Below are 17,138 nucleotides of genomic sequence, written 5' to 3' on the forward strand. Positions count from 1 at the left end.
CTCTGATTGCCAGGCAGTGGGGAGCTCTTTAGGCACAGTCCCCAACCACAGCGAGGCCACCCTGCCCCAGGCCACCCTGCCCTCTGTCCTCACTGGCTGGAGGCCGCCTGCCACCTTGTCGGTCCATTTGAGCCATTTGCTGCATCCCTGCTGTTTGCCCGAGACGACCTATGGTCCTGGACGGGTGTCGTGGCACATACCTGTAATCTAAGGGAGATTACAAAGGCAGGAGCCTGGACAACATAGCAAAACCCTCTCTCAAAACAGCCAAGCGCAGCGGTGTGCACCAGTAATCCCATACCTTGGGAGGCTAAGACAGGGGGATTGCAGGCTTAAGGCCAGCCTCAGGAATTTATTGAGACCCTGTCTCCAAATTAAATGGGCTGGGGTATATCTCAGAGGTATTCTACCAGCGGTAGAATGCCCCTGGGTTCACTCCCCCATGACAAAAATAGAATAAGCCCAGGCCTGGTCCTACAGGGGCAGCAGCCAGCTTCAGGACCCAGAGGCCCACTTCACTGCTTCACTGGAACAACCTTGGCTGCAGATTGGGTGTGGCAGAGTTTAATAGTAGCACTTGCTCTTGGCAGCTGGGAAAAAGCCAGCTTGATATCTTGGCTACCGGACTCACCTAAGACAAGCAGTAGTTCAGAGGGATGACCTCCAGGGAGATTAGTTTAATTATTTTATTATAGCAAAATACATTTGCAGGTCAGGCGTGGTGGCGCACGCTTGTAAGTTTGTAATCCCTGCTGGCTTAAGAGACCCCGTTTCCAAATAAAAATATAAAATAGGTCTGGGAGTATAGCCCGGAGAAGGGTTTATGGAACCCAAGTACCACCAAAAAAAAATAGGGCAGAGGGTCTAGTTTGGAAGTCGAATGCCCCTGGGTTCCATCCCAGACTTGCAAAAAAAAAAAAAAAAAAAAGAAAAAAGAAAAAAGAGAAAGAAAGAAAGAAAAGAAATAGGGCTGGGGATATAACTCAGAAGTAAAATGCCACTGGGCCAGGCATGGTGGTGCACATTGTAATCCCAGCAGTCAGGAGGCAGAGACAGGAGGATCAAGGCTCGTTGCCGGGGTCCAGCCTTGGCCAGTCCAGAGGTCTTGAAGGAGGCATAAGGTGGGCGAAACTGAAGAATGAGAAACACCGTGCTTAGTAGCAGGGGGAAGGCATCTCTGCCTGTCTCCTAGAATATACTTTATTTATACATGAATCTGACAAATTACAGCAAGCCACATCATACGTATTTTGCTTTTCATTTAGTTTTTAAAAACCACATTACACGAGCCGGGTGTGGTGGTGCACGCTTGTAATCCCAGCACTTGGGAGGCTGAGACAGAAGGTTCGCACAGGTTCGAAGCCAGCCTCAGCTGGTTTAAGAAACCCTGTTTCCAAATAAAATATAAAATAGGTCTGGGAGTATAGCCCGGAGGTAGAAGGCCCCTGGGTTCCATTCCCAGTACCACCAAAAACAAAAAACCACATTACACATACATTATTTTTCATCTAGTTTTTCATTAACCTGAATTCCATGTAGCAGGCACACCTCAAAGCCACCTGTTTTTCCTGTTTTTTGTTTTTTGTATGCTTTTACATGGAAATATTTGGTATTAACAACTTTTGGCAAAACATATCCTTAATACACCTGGATACAAACAACTTTTAGCAATACATGTTTTTAATATATCTAGGTACATTTTGCACTTTATTTGAAACAATTCAATCTGCCTCAGTGAGCTCATATCCCAATACCCAAAATTATCCAAATTAACATACAAATCATTCTGGTTACCTAGCCACAAACATCAATTTTATTCTAATTATTAACCTAACTAACAATGCAGCTCTGCAAAGCACATTTAAACCTAAAGCTAAACGAAAGTACAGAAACAAGGGGCTTTTCCATTAAAAGGAACACAAAGATTTTAAAAGATCCTTAAGGGCACAAAACATTTTATATTTTATATTTTAAAATACTAAATGTACAATTTATTTTCTTAAATTCTTATGATCTTTAATAAAAAAAAAAAAAAAACACCAGAAAGGGGAGAAGGTTCTGCCTAGCCGATTTCTCCATCACACATAATAAACTTTAACTAAACTTATCCTTAACTACTAAATGCTAAACTTACTCTTTCTTTCTTTCTTTCTTTCTTTCTTTCTTTCTTTCTTTCTTTCTTTCTTTTTTTTGGTGGTACTGGGGGTGGAACCCAGAGGCTTTCTACCTCCGGGCTATACTCCCAGACCTTTTTAATATTTTATTTGGAAACAGGGTCTCACTAAGTTGCTGAGAGCCTCACTAAGTAGCTGAGGCTGGCTTCGAACCCGTGCAATCTTCCTGTCTCAGCCTCCCAAGTGCAGGGATTACAAGCGTGCGCCACCACGCCCGGCTTTAAATTTACTATTTCTACTTCTAAAATTAGCTGCTAATATTACCTCTTATTTTTGACTACTAGGTATTCTATAACTTATTTTGACCCAACCACCAAATTTATACTAAACTTATTCTATTTCTTTAACATACAATGCCTACACCTAATTTCCTATAATACCTATTAAGTTGTTTACCAAGAGAATTCTTTTGTCTTTAGTGAGCAGGCACCAAGAAGGTCCCTGCCTGCCCAGCCCTCTGTAGGAACGGCAGAGTCCTGACATCAAGCCATTTTCCAGTAATATTAACTGTTTTCCAATGATCATCACTCCTTACAGGAAAGTGGAGGATGGTTGGAGGTGGAAAAGTATTCTGATTAGCACTAGCCCCTTGAGTCGACGCCCTAACTTCTAAGCAGTCATATGGAGGGCCCTGCACAGTAGGTGTAATTTGCCTGAAGTTAACCTTTCCTTTCATAACTGAAGCCTTAGTGAGTCAGGTGTCGTAAGCAGAGGAGCAGAGAGCTCTTTCTATGTAGCTTTTTGAAAGTTCTCTCATAGTCATATTCTTCTTAGTGCTGTTCCCAGCACAGATCTCAGGACATCTTCCAATCATATTCACACCAATTTTCAGATTAGTATAAAACATCAATCCTCAATCAAAGCAATATTCAAGTGTCATTAATATTATCATTATTATAACTAAAATCAAGAGGGATAATGGCTTCAGTTTTGCCAGAGTCTTCCAGCCCTGCAGAATTCTCTTCCCAGCTGCGACCCTGTCCTACAGCAGGAATGGCGCCGCCTCCGCCAGCTCGTGGCCAGCCTCAGCTACTTAGTGAGGCTCTCTGCAACTTAGTGAGATCCTGTTTCAAAATAAAGAATAAAAAATAGGGCCGGGGGTGTATCTCAGAGGTAGAATACCACTGGGTTCCACCCACAGTACCACACACACACACACACACACACACACACACACGCACACAAATAAAATTAAATAAATAAATAGGCTGGGATGCAAAGCCCCTGGTTTCAATCCCAAATATCAACAAAAAAGTTCCCCTCTCTTTGGCATTAGGAATTGAACCTCTGAGCAAACTTCTATTTTATTTCATTTTTTGGTACTGGGGATTGAATCCAGGGACATTCTATCTCTGAACTACACCCCCATGCCTATTGTTTGTTATTTGAAAACAAGGTCTTGTTAAGTTTGAGAGCCCCACCAAGTTGGTGAGGCTGGCTTCAAGTCTGTGATCTTCCTGCCCAGCCTCCCAGGTACTGGAATTACAGGTGTGTGCCACCACGCCCAGCTCTTACTTTTCTTTCTTTCTTCCTCTCCCTCTCCCTCTCCCTCTCCCTCTCCCTTTCTCTCTCTCTCTCTCCCCTTCTCTCTCTCTCTCTCTCTCTCTCTCTCTCTCTCTCTCTCTCTCTCTCTCTCTCTCTCTTGGTGGTACTGGAGTTCCTGGAAGCCCTTCTACCTCCGGGCTACACTCCCAGACCTATTTTTTTTTCTTTTTCTTTTTTTTTTTTTTTTTTTTGGTGGTACTGGGGATGGAACCCAGGGGCCTTCTACCTCCAGGCTACACTCCCAGACCTATTTTATATTTTATTTGGAGACAGGGTCTCTTAAGCCAGCTGAGGCTGTCTTTGAACCTGCGCGATCTTCCTGTCTCCGCCTCCCAAACTGGGGATTACAAGCATGCACCACCCTTCCCGGCTTTCTTTTTGTTTTTTTTTTTCGGTACTAGGGACAGAAACAGGGGCGTTCTACCTCAGATACACCTCCTCCCCTATTTTTTATTCTTTATTTTGAAAAAGGATCTCACTAAGTTGCAAAAGGCCTCACTAAGTAGCAGAGGCTGTCCAGGAACCATGATCCTCCTGTCTTAGCCTCCAGAATGCTGGGATTACAAGTGTGCGCAGGCACCACACCCGGCTCCTTTTTTTTTTTTTTTTTTCAGTACCGCAGATGGAACCCAGGGTCATGCTACCTTTGAGCTACACCAGTCCTATTTTTTATTTTTTATTTATTTATTTATTTATTTTGGTGGTACTGGGGGAGGAACCCAGAGGCTTTCTACCTCCGGGCTATACTCCCAGACCTTTTTTATATTTTATTTGGAAACAGGGTCTCACTAAGTTGCTGAGAGCCTCACTAAGTAGCTGAGGCTGGCTTCGAACCTGTGCGATCCTCCTGTCTCAGCCTCCCAAGCACAGGGATTACAAGAGTGCGCCACCACGCCCGGCCTTTTATTGTTTATTTTGAAACAGAGTCTCACTGAGTTGCAGAGGGTCTCACTAAGTAGCTGAGGCTGTCTGTGAACCATGATCCTCCTGTCTCAGCTTCCCAAATGCAGGGATTCCAAGTGTGAGCCATCATGCCAGGCTCTTAAACCTTTTTTTTTCAGGTCTGGGGATGGAACCCTAGAGCATTTGACCTCCAAACTACACCCCCTGCCCTATTTTTTATTCTTTATTTTGTTGTTTTGTTTTGCGGGTCTGGGAATGGAACCCAGGGGCATTCTACCTCTGAGCTACATCCCCTGCCCTATTTTTTATTCTTTATTTTGAGAGAGGGTCTTGGGTCTCACTAAGTAGCTGAGGCTGTCCGCGAACTGTGATCCTCCAGTCTCAGCCTCCCGAATGCTGAAATTACAAGTGCGCACCACCACGCCTGGCGTTTTATTCTTTTTTTTTTTTTTTTTTTTTTGGTGGTACTGGGGGGTAGAATCCAGGGGCTTTCTACCTCTGGGCTACACTCCCAGACCTATTTTATACTTTATTTGGAAACAGGGTCTCACTAAGTTGCTGAGAGCCTCACTAAGTAGCTGAGGCTGGCTTCAAACCTGTGTGATCCTCCTGTCTCAGCCTCCCAAGTGCAGGGATTACAAGTGTGTGCCACCACGCCCGGCTTGTTTTTATTCTTTATTTTGAAACAGGGTCTCACTAAGTTGCCAAGGGCCTTGCTGAGTAGCTGAGGCTGTCCGTGAACCTCAATCCTCATGTCTCAGCCTCCGGAATGCTTGGGATTACAAGCGTGTGCCACCACGCCTGGTTATTGATAAGTAAAATAAAAAATTAAATGCGAGTAAAATAAAAATAAGTGAGTACGGCGGAGTGTGAAAAACACGAGAGAGGTCCGGTACACATGGCATGTAAAGTTTTAATGGCACGGCTCTCCCGGGGATCAGGGCGAGGCACCGTGGGGCCCGCGCGCCTGTCCGAAGCTTGAGGATGCGGGCTCTCCTTTTCAAGGTATGCATCTCGCGAGATGAGGGTTTACTGAGATGAGGGTTTACTCGCGGGAACGCCCAATTCTCGCGGGGGTTTCAGCCCCTCCCTTGCCCTGCAGAGGTCATGTGACACAAAGTCACATGAGTGCAGGACCCAACTTAACAGTTATCAGCCCTACTTTTATTCTTTATTTTGAAACAGGATCTTACTAAGTTATGAAGGGTCTCACTAAGCTGAGGCTGACTAGGAACTTGAGATCCTCCTGTATCAGCCTCCCAAGTACTGGGATTACAAGAGTGCACCACCACGCCTGGCTTGGCCCTCTTTTTTTAAACGCTGAATATTTCCTTGCATGTATATAGTAAATTTTGTTCACCCATCCCTCCTGGACACTGGGTTGGCTTCAGCTCATTACTGTATACAACGCTGCTTTTAACACGGGCTTAGCATTTCTTATGATGAGGCAGTCACAGGAGCTCGTGGATTGATGGGATGATGCAGAAGTGCCCAGAGGACTGGCCTTATGGGCATGGAAGCTGTCCCCAGGTTGATGTGGGCAGATGTATGGGGAGCTACTGGCTCTTGGTCTGGGGTAAAGGTACTAGGAAAGGGGCCCCTGAACTGGGACAGGCCAGAATGTGGCCAGCACTGAGGCCTGAGGGAAAACCAGCTGTGTGTAGACCTGTGAGGGCCCAGACCATCTGCCCTGGGTCAAGAAAGGCCTAGATGACCAGGCCCAGGCCAGACCTTTGCCCAGAAGGTGAATACTGGAGGAATGGGTGGCCAGAAGAAGCTGGCCATGGCCTCCTGCCAGCCCATGGCTCCCAGGACTTCTCAGGAGGAAATGGCCATTTCGAGCCCCAGCATCAGCAGAGTGTGGAGGGCTGCCCCTTCGTCATCCCAGGTGGGCTGTTTTCATTCCTCCCTGAGCTGTCACAGCTGACTGATTGATTCTTCCACTCAGGATCCATGGGTCCTTGGCTTCTGAGACATACAGATTTATCCAGAACCAGGTCGGTGGCGCACGCTTGTAAACCCCAGTGCTTCAGAGGCAGAGACAGGAGAAGTACGGGTTCATGGCCAGCCTCAGCAACTGGTGAGGCCTCTGCAGCTTAGACCATGATTCAAAATAAAGAATAAAATAGGGCTGGCTGGGGACGTAGCTCTGAGGTAGAATGCCCCTGGGTTCAACCCCCAGTACCACACACACACACACAAATATTATCCAGAAGAGTAGAAAATACACATTCCGGGGCGAATGTGAGCCACCCCAAAAGTGAAGGAAGCCCTTTGGGAGTACAGGACTCTTCGTAGGGGACTTTCCTGAAGGGTGGACAGTGTTACGGTTTTGGCTGTTATACTTTGGTAGAACTGTCCCTGGGGACCTTTGTTAGGCTCCCCAAGACTGTTCCCATAAAACCACAGGTTCTTGTCCTGAGCTAAGGATAGGTATGCAATAGCCCGGACTCTCACTGAAGATTTAAAGTTTACTAAAAAGATGGAAATACAGAAGACAGTTATTGGGGGGGGGGGTTCGAACGAAATCACCGATAATTTCTGGATACAGAGTATTATATATAGTCCTCAACCAGACCTGTCCCCTCTAGGGTCCGCCCTTTTGATGTGGGGGATTCCTTCCTGCCAGTCTGTCCTGTTTTTAGTACTGACCCCCAAATGTATTATTTGATCATCAGATTCTGGTTTCTCTCGAAGGCTCAGGGCATCCTCCCATGACTATCAGCCTCGGATCTCCTGAAGTTTTATGGCGTCTTTCCACTTCGTGCCTGAGATCCTGCAGCCCCCTTCTCTGAAGCTCCTGGCTTCTTTACTACCAAAGATATATTTGAAAAGTTGAGAATCTTTCCCAATACTGGTACATTAATACATTTTGACGCCTCTTCCCAATACTGGTACAGGCAGGAGGTATAGAAGTGTGACCTCTATCCATGGTCACAAGGTGATTTAGGGTGTTCCCGGTTCTGACCTTCAGGGTCAAATCTTTGAACTATTCAAGGACCAACAGGCTTGACACTGCTTTCTTGGGTGGTGTCAGGGAGATTCCTTTTTGTGTGACCTCTGTGGCCTAAATTGTACCAGTATTGGGAATGGCTGAGGAAGATTTGAGAAAACTATTGATTATTACTATTTCAAAAATTGGGTGAGGGGCAAATTTGTGCAAGGACTTGGTTTCTGCCTAAAAGCAGGCAACTATTCCAATGTAAATTAACATAGCTAAAAGTAATTAACAAGTCAATAGGAGAGGAGAAGAGGCCTTTATCTAAAGACAGATCTACATGATAAGCCAGCTAAGATGGCAGGAGGGGGTCGACCTTCATGAAAGGAGACACCTTGCCACACCTTGCTGGGGGAGGTACCTTACAGGGATGTTCACCATGTCAAAATTACTTACGTAAACAAGATGGAGGTCATGGGTATAAAAATTCCGGTATTGCTGTATCTGGGGAGTGGTGAGTTGGCCCGGGCCACCCTCCCCCCTCACGCCATTTTGGCATAGGGCTGTAACTATTTTCTGTATTTCTATGTTCTGTATTTCTATCTTTTTAATAAACTTCTTTAAATCTTCAGCAACTGTCCAAGCTATGCATATTTATTCTTAGCTTAGGACAAGAACCCGCGGTTTCTCTGTTTTTGGTCATTTTGGGTTTGTTATGGGTTGGGGGAAAGTGTGTCCCCACAACCATATTCTCCCAATCCGCAACATAAATGAGTGCTCCCTGAGGGTAGTCTGCAGTGCTCAGTGCTCAGGTCACCTGTAAATTCCTCCAGGACTCTGGATCTAGCAGACCTTGTCACAGGCTTCCATACTAAAGTTACACTCTCCTTGTTATCCCTATGTCTCCTTTCTACCTATTTTATTTCTTCCATTTTACATCACTTTTAATGATAGGTGTCCCAGCCAGAAGGGGCATCACACGGTCCAGCATGTGTATGTGGCAAGCAGGAGAGGCACCCTGCCCTGCCCTTTCCTGCAGGACAAAGGGGGCAGAGTCCGGGGGCCACAGGCTCCCAGCTCCCCACCCCAGCCACACCCCACAGGGCTCAGGGTCAGGGGTTGGCTAAAACCAGTAGGAGATTGCTCCAGCCTGGAGTGTTGCCCCCACCCTTCCCCCAGGCTGCCACCTTAGTAAAGATAAGGCCTAGGGGTCAAAGGTAGCAGAGGAAACCAGTAGGGGAGGAAACCAGTAGGGAGGGCCAGCTCTCCCCCTCCACCTTCACTGGGCCCAGAGCTCAGGCTCCTGCCCCAACCTCCCCAACCCCTAGATCCCTGCCAGGTGGTGGCCAGGGCCAAGGTCCTGTCTTTCCTTCCTGTTTGTCTGTGCTGGAGCTTTGGCCACTTCCTGGGGATTTTCCCTGGAAGGCTGGAGTGGAGCGCGTGACTCAGCAAGCACCTCTTCAGTTCCCTCCCACTGCAGCCCATCCTGGGCCCTCCGGAGACCACAGCTGGGATCCAGGAAGAAAGCCTCCATCCCCACCCCCAAGTAGGACCCCAAGGTTGTGGGGGTTGTCTAGGCTGCTGAGAGGAGCTAGGAAAGGGGCAAGAGTTAGCTTGGGGGGCCCTCAGGTGCAAATGTCGGGGGCAGGGCCCAGGTGTGACCAAGCAGCACCCACACACCTTTGCCCCAGGGCCCCCAGCTTGGGGACAGCCCTAGGAGAGGATCACAGGACCAGGACGGAATGCCTAGAGCTGGTGGGGGAGAAAAGGGGGTGGGTAGCCCTGCCCACTGCAGCTCTGGGTGTGTGTGGGGGGTGCACCTACCCCCCACACTCCCAGGAAGGGCCCCAACCCCAGCCTCCAGCCCCCAGGCAGCTGCTGGGCTCCTCACAGCTAGGCAGGACCTACCACTGCAATGGTTAACGCCGGCACCACAGCAGCCAATCACAGAGCCCTGCAGGAAATACCTGGGAGAGGTCCTTGCCCTGAGGCCAGGCCGATAGAGCCCTGCCCCAGTCTGGTCTCAGCAGCCCTCAGCTGGCCCAGACACTCTCCGAGAACTCTGGGCCCAAGCATGGCGCTCCCAGCCCCACTCACATCCCTGCTGCCATTGGCCGTGATGCTGGTAACTGTGGCGGTGGCCCAACCTGCCCTTCTGCTAAGCCTGCTCACCTCCGGCCAGGGTGCTCTGGATCAAGAGGCGCTGGACGGCCTGTTAAATACGCTGGCGGCCCGTGTGCACTGCACTAGCGGGCCGTGTGGAAAGGTAACAGCCCCACCCGGGTCCCCCAGCCACAGCCCCTTCCTGCCCGCTCCACCCTGCAGCCTGCAGCTAGGGAGCTGGGCAAACTCCAGGAGGCGGGCCAGTGCCACCCTGCCTATCCACAGGCCAGAGCCTCCCCTCGGGCTCGGGGCTCAAGTAGGCCTGCCATCCCGGGAAACAGCTGTACTTCTTCCTGGGGCTATCAAACTGGCAGAGTCTCCAGGAAGACACCACGCAGAGATGGGAGCTAACTGCTGGGGACCTGTGTGCACTCTTAGTTGGGCTAGAAGCAAGAGGCAGGAGAGACGATGAAGCTCGTCCTTGCCAGGGCCTGCCTCTGCCCTCTCTGGGGCACTCAGTCCAGCCCCTGCCCACCTGTTTCTGCTCACAGTGCCTGTCTGTGGAGGATGCCTTGGCCCTGGGCAGTCCTGACAAGCCAGGGCTTGCCCAAGAAGCAGCCCTGGAGTCCAGGTACATGGCCCGCCTTAGTGCCGCCGCTGCCCTCTATCTTAGCAACCCAGAGGGCACATGTCTGGACATCCAGGCTGGCCACTGGGCCTCCCGAGCTGATCAGTTCCTGGCCCTGCTGGAGAGTCCTGAGGCCATGATCCCGGGCCTGAGCCGGCTACTACAGAGGATCGAGGCCCAGGCTGCTGACCAGCCCTCTGGGGAAGAGGTGAGAGCCCCTGCACGCAGGCCAGGGAGGAGGGGCCACGGAGAGGCCAGGCCTGGCTGCAGCAGGGAACCATCCCATGTACAGCCTCCAGGTGTTTGGGGACACCGGGGAGGCTGGAGTGGGCTGGGGTTTCATGTGCAGAGGGTGGGGCTGCAGAAATCTCAGCAGGGTGGGGAGTGGGAGCCTGGGCCAGCAGGGCCAGGGCAGGGCTTGGTTGTGGCCCCAGGGCGGGACTAAAGCCTGCCCTGGGCTTAGATGAAAAGGCAAATGTGGTGCCAGATCCAGGAGGCTGGTGGGTGCAGACCCTGGGGGTCAGTGGGCGACACTTCCAGGCAGCGGTTGCTAGGGTTAGGGTGAAGGCAGATCTGTGGGGCTGTGGCCCATCTCCTCCCCAGACCTGTGTAGACATCCCTCAGCTACTGAAGGAGGCTGCAGAGGCAGGGGCTCCTGGCAGCCCTGGCCCTGTGCTGGCCGCCCTGCTGGACCACATCAGGAACGGGTCCTGCTTCTATGCCCTGCCAAGCCCCGAGTACTTCGTGGACTTCGTGTTCCGGCAGTATAGCAGTGAAGCTCTTAACCTCACACTAGCTGGTGAGGCCTGCGCTGAGACCCCTGGCTTCTGGTCCATCATGGGGAGGCCAGGAGTGGAGCCCACCAACCGTGCACTGACTCTGCCCTCCCTACCAGAGCTGGAGGCTTTGATGCAGCGCCTGGGAGTGGGTGGAGAGGCCCACAGTGATCACGATGACCACAGTGAATTGGAGAGGGAGGCCAACAACCAGACCCCTGGGCCCCTTGCTGCCCCCGATAGCAACTCCAGTGTATGGGACACGGTGAGTCACCCATACAGTCTGAGGGACATGGGGTCCTGTGAGTCTGCTCAGGTCCCTGACCCCTGTCCTCCATCCCCAGGTGTGCCTGAGTGCCAGAGAGGTGATGGCTGTGTATGGACTGTCTGAGCAGACCGGGGTGAGCCCTGAGGCCTGGGCCCGACTGAGCCCCGCTCTGCTCCAGCAGCAACTGAGTGGGGCCTGCAACCCCCAGCCCAGGTCCCCCACCCAGGACCAGCTCAGCCAAGCAGAGAGTGAGTGCCCAACCTGCAGGCCAGGCCCTGAGTGCCGCCTCTGGACTGGGTCCCACATGTGGGAGGAGGGAGGCAGAAAGGGGAGGCAGGAAGATGGGGTCCTGGAAGGAAAGCAGAGAAGGCTTTGAGGCAGGAGGACTGAGGCACAGAGGGCTGCCCTGTGGAATGTTCCTCTGGGCCCAGACTCTGGCAGCTCCTGGGAAGCAGGAGCTTTCAGTGTGGTGTCCTCCCCAGGGTATCTGTATGGCTCCCTGGCCACACTGCTCATCTGCCTCTGCGCGGTGCTCGGCCTCCTGCTGCTGACCTGCGCCAGGTGCAGCACGGCCACACACTACATCATGCAGACCTTCCTGGGCATGGCTGTGGGCGCCCTCACAGGCGACGCTGTCCTGCACCTGATGCCCAAGGTTGGTCCTCCCTGCCAGTCAGCCCACCCCGCCCGCCCGTGCCCCCAGGACTCCCCCCAGAGCTCTCTGTTCCCCAGGTGCTGGGGCTGCACACACACAGCGGAGAGGACCACACCCAGGAGGAAGGTCTCAGCTCACAATCCACCTGGCGCCTGCTGTCCATGCTTGGAGGCCTCTACATCTTCTTCCTCTTTGAGAACCTCTTCAATCTCTTGCTGCCCAGGGACCAGGTCAGACCAGTGGGGTCAGGGCGGGTTCACAGAGAGGGGACTCGATGGACCTGACCACTGTCCCCACAGGACCCAGAGAAGGACGTGCCCTGTAGCCATGGCGGCCACAGCCACGGCGTGGCCCTGCAGCTGGCGCCCAGCGAACTCCGGCAACCCAAACAGCCCCACGAGGGCTCCCGCGTAGACCTGGTGAGCTGGCCGCCCTCGCCCAGGGGAGCCTCCCCACGCCTCCCACCCCAGGCCTGTGTCCCTCCTCCGCTTACTTGGGCCCGCTCTCTCTCCCCTCCCAGGTGGCGGAGGAGAGCCCTGAGCTGCTGGCCCCTGAGCCGCGGACGCTGAGCCCAGGTGAGCGCGGGGGGAGCCTGGGCGGGCAGCCGACCTGCCGCCTGCGGGGCGGGCCGAGGGCGGGGCTGAGCACGCGGACCCACGCCCGCCGCGTCCATCCGCAGAGCTGCGGCTGCTGCCCTACCTGATCACCCTGGGAGACGCGGTGCACAACTTCGCCGACGGGCTGGCGGTGGGCGCGGCCTTTGCGTCCTCCTGGAAGACCGGGCTGGCCACCTCGCTGGCCGTGTTCTGCCACGAGGTGCCGCACGAGCTGGGTGAGCTCCGGGCTGCCTGTGGGGAGGCGGGCAGGGCCTGCGACGAGCGCTGCTACCGGCTGGGGGGCTACCTGCTGGGGCGCGGGGGGCGGGGCTACCGGCTGGGGGCGGGGCTGCCGGCTGGGGGCTACTTGCTGGGGCGCGGGGGGCGGGGCTACCGGCTGGGGGCGGGGCTACCGGCTGGGGGCTACCTGCTGGGGCGCGGGGGGCGGGGCTACCGGCTGGGGGCTACCTGCTGGGGGGCGGGGCTGCCGGCTGGGGCGCGGGGGCGGGGCTGCCGGCTGGGGGCGGGGCCGTGACGTGTCCGTCCCTAGGGGACTTCGCGGCCCTGCTGCACGCGGGGCTGTCGGTGCGACGTGCGCTGCTGCTGAACTTGGCCTCGGCACTCACGGCCTTTGCTGGCCTCTACGTGGCGCTCGCGGTCGGAGTCGGCGAGGAGGGTGAAGCCTGGATCCTGGCGGTGGCCACCGGCCTCTTCCTCTACGTGGCACTCTGTGACATGGTTAGCGGTGGTGGGGGGGGGGGGGCTTGCGGGGCCTGCCCTGGGGCGGGGAGCCGACCCTGGGCTTAGAGCTGGTTGCATAACAGGTGCTTGCTGTCCATAGCTCCCAGCCATGCTGAAGGTGCGGGACCGGCGGCCCTGGCTCCTCTTCCTGCTGCACAATGTTGGCCTTCTGGGCGGCTGGACCGTCCTCCTGCTGCTGTCACTCTACGAGGAGAGCATCACCCTCTGAGCGCCTGCCCCAGGCTCCCGTCCTCGAATCTGCCTCCTCCAGCCCTTGGACCACCTCCAGCCCTTGGACAGGCCCAGTGCCAGGGCCCCAGGCCTTTGAGAGGTCCTCCTCCTCCTCCAAGTTCCAGCTCCTCCTTCAATAAAGGCACCCTTGCTCTTGGATTCTGTTGTGGTTTCCTTTTCTTTTGGGGGTACGGGGATTGAACCCAGGGGCTTCCTCTGAGCTAATCCCCCGGCCCTATCTTCAGTCTCACTGAATTGCTGAGGTTGGCCTCTAACCTGCATCCTGTCTCAGTCTCCCAAGCACTAGGGTTATAGGCTTTGGCAACCCCTCCTGGCTCTTCTATGCTTTTTTTGCCCGAGGAAGGCATCCCGGTGGAGAGCTGCCTCTCAGGATGGGCTGAGGACAGCTGCACTCTGGATCCACTAGCCAGCCAACAGTCATCTCTGATTTGAAAGCTGCCTGGAGAAGAGACTCAAAGAAATACTTCAGGCTGCATGGGCAAAACTGACCTCACCAGCGAGGCTTACGCAGACCAGCGCTTCTTTCTCTCTGACAAGGGAATGAGTCTAGAGTGTGGTGGCCCATAACCACAGCTGCCACCCAGCCTCACCAGCAGTGTCCATCCTGACTGAGTAGTCTCCTTGGGCTGCCCTACCACAGACTGGGTGCTTGAAACACTCTCAGCCAGGCGTGGTGGCGCACGCTTGTAATCCCAGCATTTGGGAGGCTGAGACAGGAGGATCGTGAGTCCAGGGTGATCAGGTAGGGCAGCAGAGCTTCGTCCCTGGGGACGTGGCTCATCTATGCTGGAGGGAGGGAGCCACTGCCTGCACAGATGAGAGGCCACTTGGCAGGAAGGGTCATGTCTGAGAGCTAGCTCCTTGGCCTGACATGTTTCACGAGGACTAGAGAGGCAGAAGAAGCCCTACACTCTAGCCAACTCCCAGAGACACCGATTCTTTGTTTTGGCAGTACTGGAAATTGAACCACCCCCAGTATTGCAAAATATATATAAAATTAAAAAGGATGGGGTAGAGCCGGGCGTGGTGGCACACGCTTGTAATCCCTGCGCTTGGGAGTCTGAGACAGGAGGGTCGCGCAGGTTCGAAGCCAGCCTCAGCTACTTAGTGAGGCTCTCAGCAACTTAGACCCTGTTTCCAAATAAAATATAAAATGGGTCTGGGAGTATAGCCCGGAGGTAGAAAGCCTCTGGGTTCTACCCCCAGTACCACAAAAAATAAAATAAAATAAATAAAAGGGATCGGGTATAACTTGGAAATCGAATGCCCCTGGGTCCAATCCCCAATCCCATAAATAAATAACTAAATGAACAAAATCCAGGAATGATAGTGCACGCTTGTAATCCCAGTACTTGGGAGCCTGAGACAGGAGGAGCGCATAGGTTCGAAGCCAGCCTTAGCTACTTACTGAGGTTCTCAGCAACTTAGTGAGACCCTGTTTCAAAATAAAACATAAAGTAGGTTGGGGTGTAAACCAAAGGTAGAGGCCCCTGGGTTCCATCTCCAGGACCACACACACACACACACACACACACACACACACACACACACACAATTATGACTGGGCATGGTGGCACATGCTTGTAATCCCAGCATTTGGGAGGATGAGACCTGAGGATCACAGTTCACGTACAGCCTCAGCTACTTAGTGAGGCCCTCCCTAACTTAGTGAGACCCGGTTTCAAAATAGAGAATGAAAAAATAGGGCAGGGGGTGTAGCTCGGAGCTCGAATGCCCCTGGGTTTCCATCCCCAGACCCACAAAAATAAACAAATAGATAAATAAATAAATAAATGGGATAGGGTATAGATTGGAAGTCAAATGCCCCTGGGTCCAATCCCCAGCCCCATAAAAAAATAAGTAAATAAATGAACAAAATCCAGGCATGGTAGCATACGCTTGTAATCCCAGTACTTGAGCGGCTAAGACAGGTTTGCAGGTTCGAGGACAGCCTTAGAAAGTAGTGAGACTTTCATCAACTTAGTGAAACCCTGTTTCAAAATAAAAATAGAGCCGAGCATGATGGAGCACGCTTGTAATCCCAGCATTCGGGAGGCTGAGACTGGAGGATTGCGGTTTGCAGACAGCCTCAGCTACTTAGTGAGGCCATCTGCAACTTAGTGACACCCTGTTTCAAAATAAAGAATAAATCTATAAAGCCGGCGTGGTGGCGCAGGCTTGTAATCCCCGCACTTGGGAGGCGTGGATAGGAGGATCCCAGAGGTTCGAAGACAGCCTTGCTGGCTTAAGAGACCCTGTTTCCAATTTAAAAAAATATAAAATAGGTCTGGGAGTGTAGCCCGGAGGTTGAGGGTTTCCAGGAACCCCAGTACCACCAATAAATAAATAAATAGAAAGAAAGAATAAAATATAGGGCAGGGGGTGTATCTCAGAGGTCAAATGCCCCTGGGTTCCATCCCCAGACCCACACCACCACACGTACACAGACAAAAAAAATTGGTCTGGGAGTATAGCCTGGAGGTAGAAAAGCCCCTGGGTTCCACCCCCCGTACCACCCCCCCCCACACACACATACACACACAGAAACCTGGGAAATGCTCAGAAATTAATAAAATCCCAAACAGTAAGAATCTGGCTAGCCAGGCTCGGTGGCGCACACTTGTAATCCCAGCATTAGGGAGGCCGAGACCGGAGGATCGCGCTTCACTGACAGCTTCAGCTATTTAATGAGGCCCTTTGCAACTTAGTGAGACCCAGTTTCAAAATAAATAATAAAAAAATAGGGCAGGAGTGTAGCTTAGAGGTCGAATGTCCCTGGGTTCCACCCCCAGACCTGCAAAAAAAAAAAAAAAAAAAAAGAATCTGGCTAAAGGTGACATATCTGAGGGGATAAGAAGGAAGATAAGGGAAACTCTTTAAAGCACATGACGTACTTAAACATATCGAAGTCAATCAGGAAGCCAAGCGTGGGTAGGCGGGAGGGGGAGGGAAGGGTTAGATGGTGGGTAGGGGCTAATTGGAAGATGTGTGCGTGTATATCTACACAGTTTTTTTTTAATCCTATTAAGATGTATAACAACAATGCACCAATAAAAATCTATTTAAAAAAGAATCTGACTAGTAAAAATGGAAACAATTACAGTTGTTTATAGATGCTGAGTCTTTTGAGGAAAAGCCTGATGTGTTACTTGCAAAATTAATTGGGTCAGTTTTTATGATGAAAAAGTGTCCATGGTTGCCACTTCAGGGGGCCAGAGCTAATCAATACATAGCCCCCACCACCCTTTATAGGAATAATATAGGATGGAGAATGGATAGGAAGGGTTAAGGGACAATGTGTTTTGGCCCGAGAATAGACTTATGGAGAGGTTGGATAGGCAGGGTCCTTCTTGGCGCTGGCTCACTAAAGCACAAAAGAATTTTTTCTTTTTTTCTTCTTGTGGGTTTGAGGACGGAACCCAGGAGCATTCAACTCTGAGCTATAACCCCTGCCCTTTTTTTTTTTGGTACTGGGGTGGAACCCAGGGGCTTTCTACCTCTGGGCTATACTCCCAGACCTATTTTATACTTTACTTGGAAACAGGGTCTCGGTAGGGTG

At 52.2% G+C, this 17,138-nt stretch overlaps 1 protein-coding gene across 1 annotated transcript; it reads left to right on the forward strand.

The window, feature by feature from the left end:
* Positions 1-9,634: 9,634 nt before the first annotated feature.
* On the forward strand, positions 9,635-13,556 carry SLC39A4 (solute carrier family 39 member 4; the record flags this gene model as incomplete). The annotated part of the gene is made up of 12 exons (XM_080694132.1): positions 9,635-9,826; positions 10,215-10,499; positions 10,895-11,090; positions 11,187-11,332; positions 11,412-11,583; positions 11,818-11,990; positions 12,068-12,220; positions 12,290-12,409; positions 12,511-12,565; positions 12,670-12,822; positions 13,137-13,324; positions 13,428-13,556. 12 exons carry the CDS (start codon positions 9,635-9,637, stop codon positions 13,554-13,556), a joined length of 1,962 nt encoding a protein of 653 aa, XP_080550258.1.
* Between the last annotated feature and the right edge of the window lie 3,582 nt (positions 13,557-17,138).

This window comes from Muscardinus avellanarius (assembly GCF_963383645.1).
Source record: "Muscardinus avellanarius genome assembly, chromosome: 4".
Classification (NCBI taxonomy): domain Eukaryota; kingdom Metazoa; phylum Chordata; class Mammalia; order Rodentia; family Gliridae; genus Muscardinus; species Muscardinus avellanarius.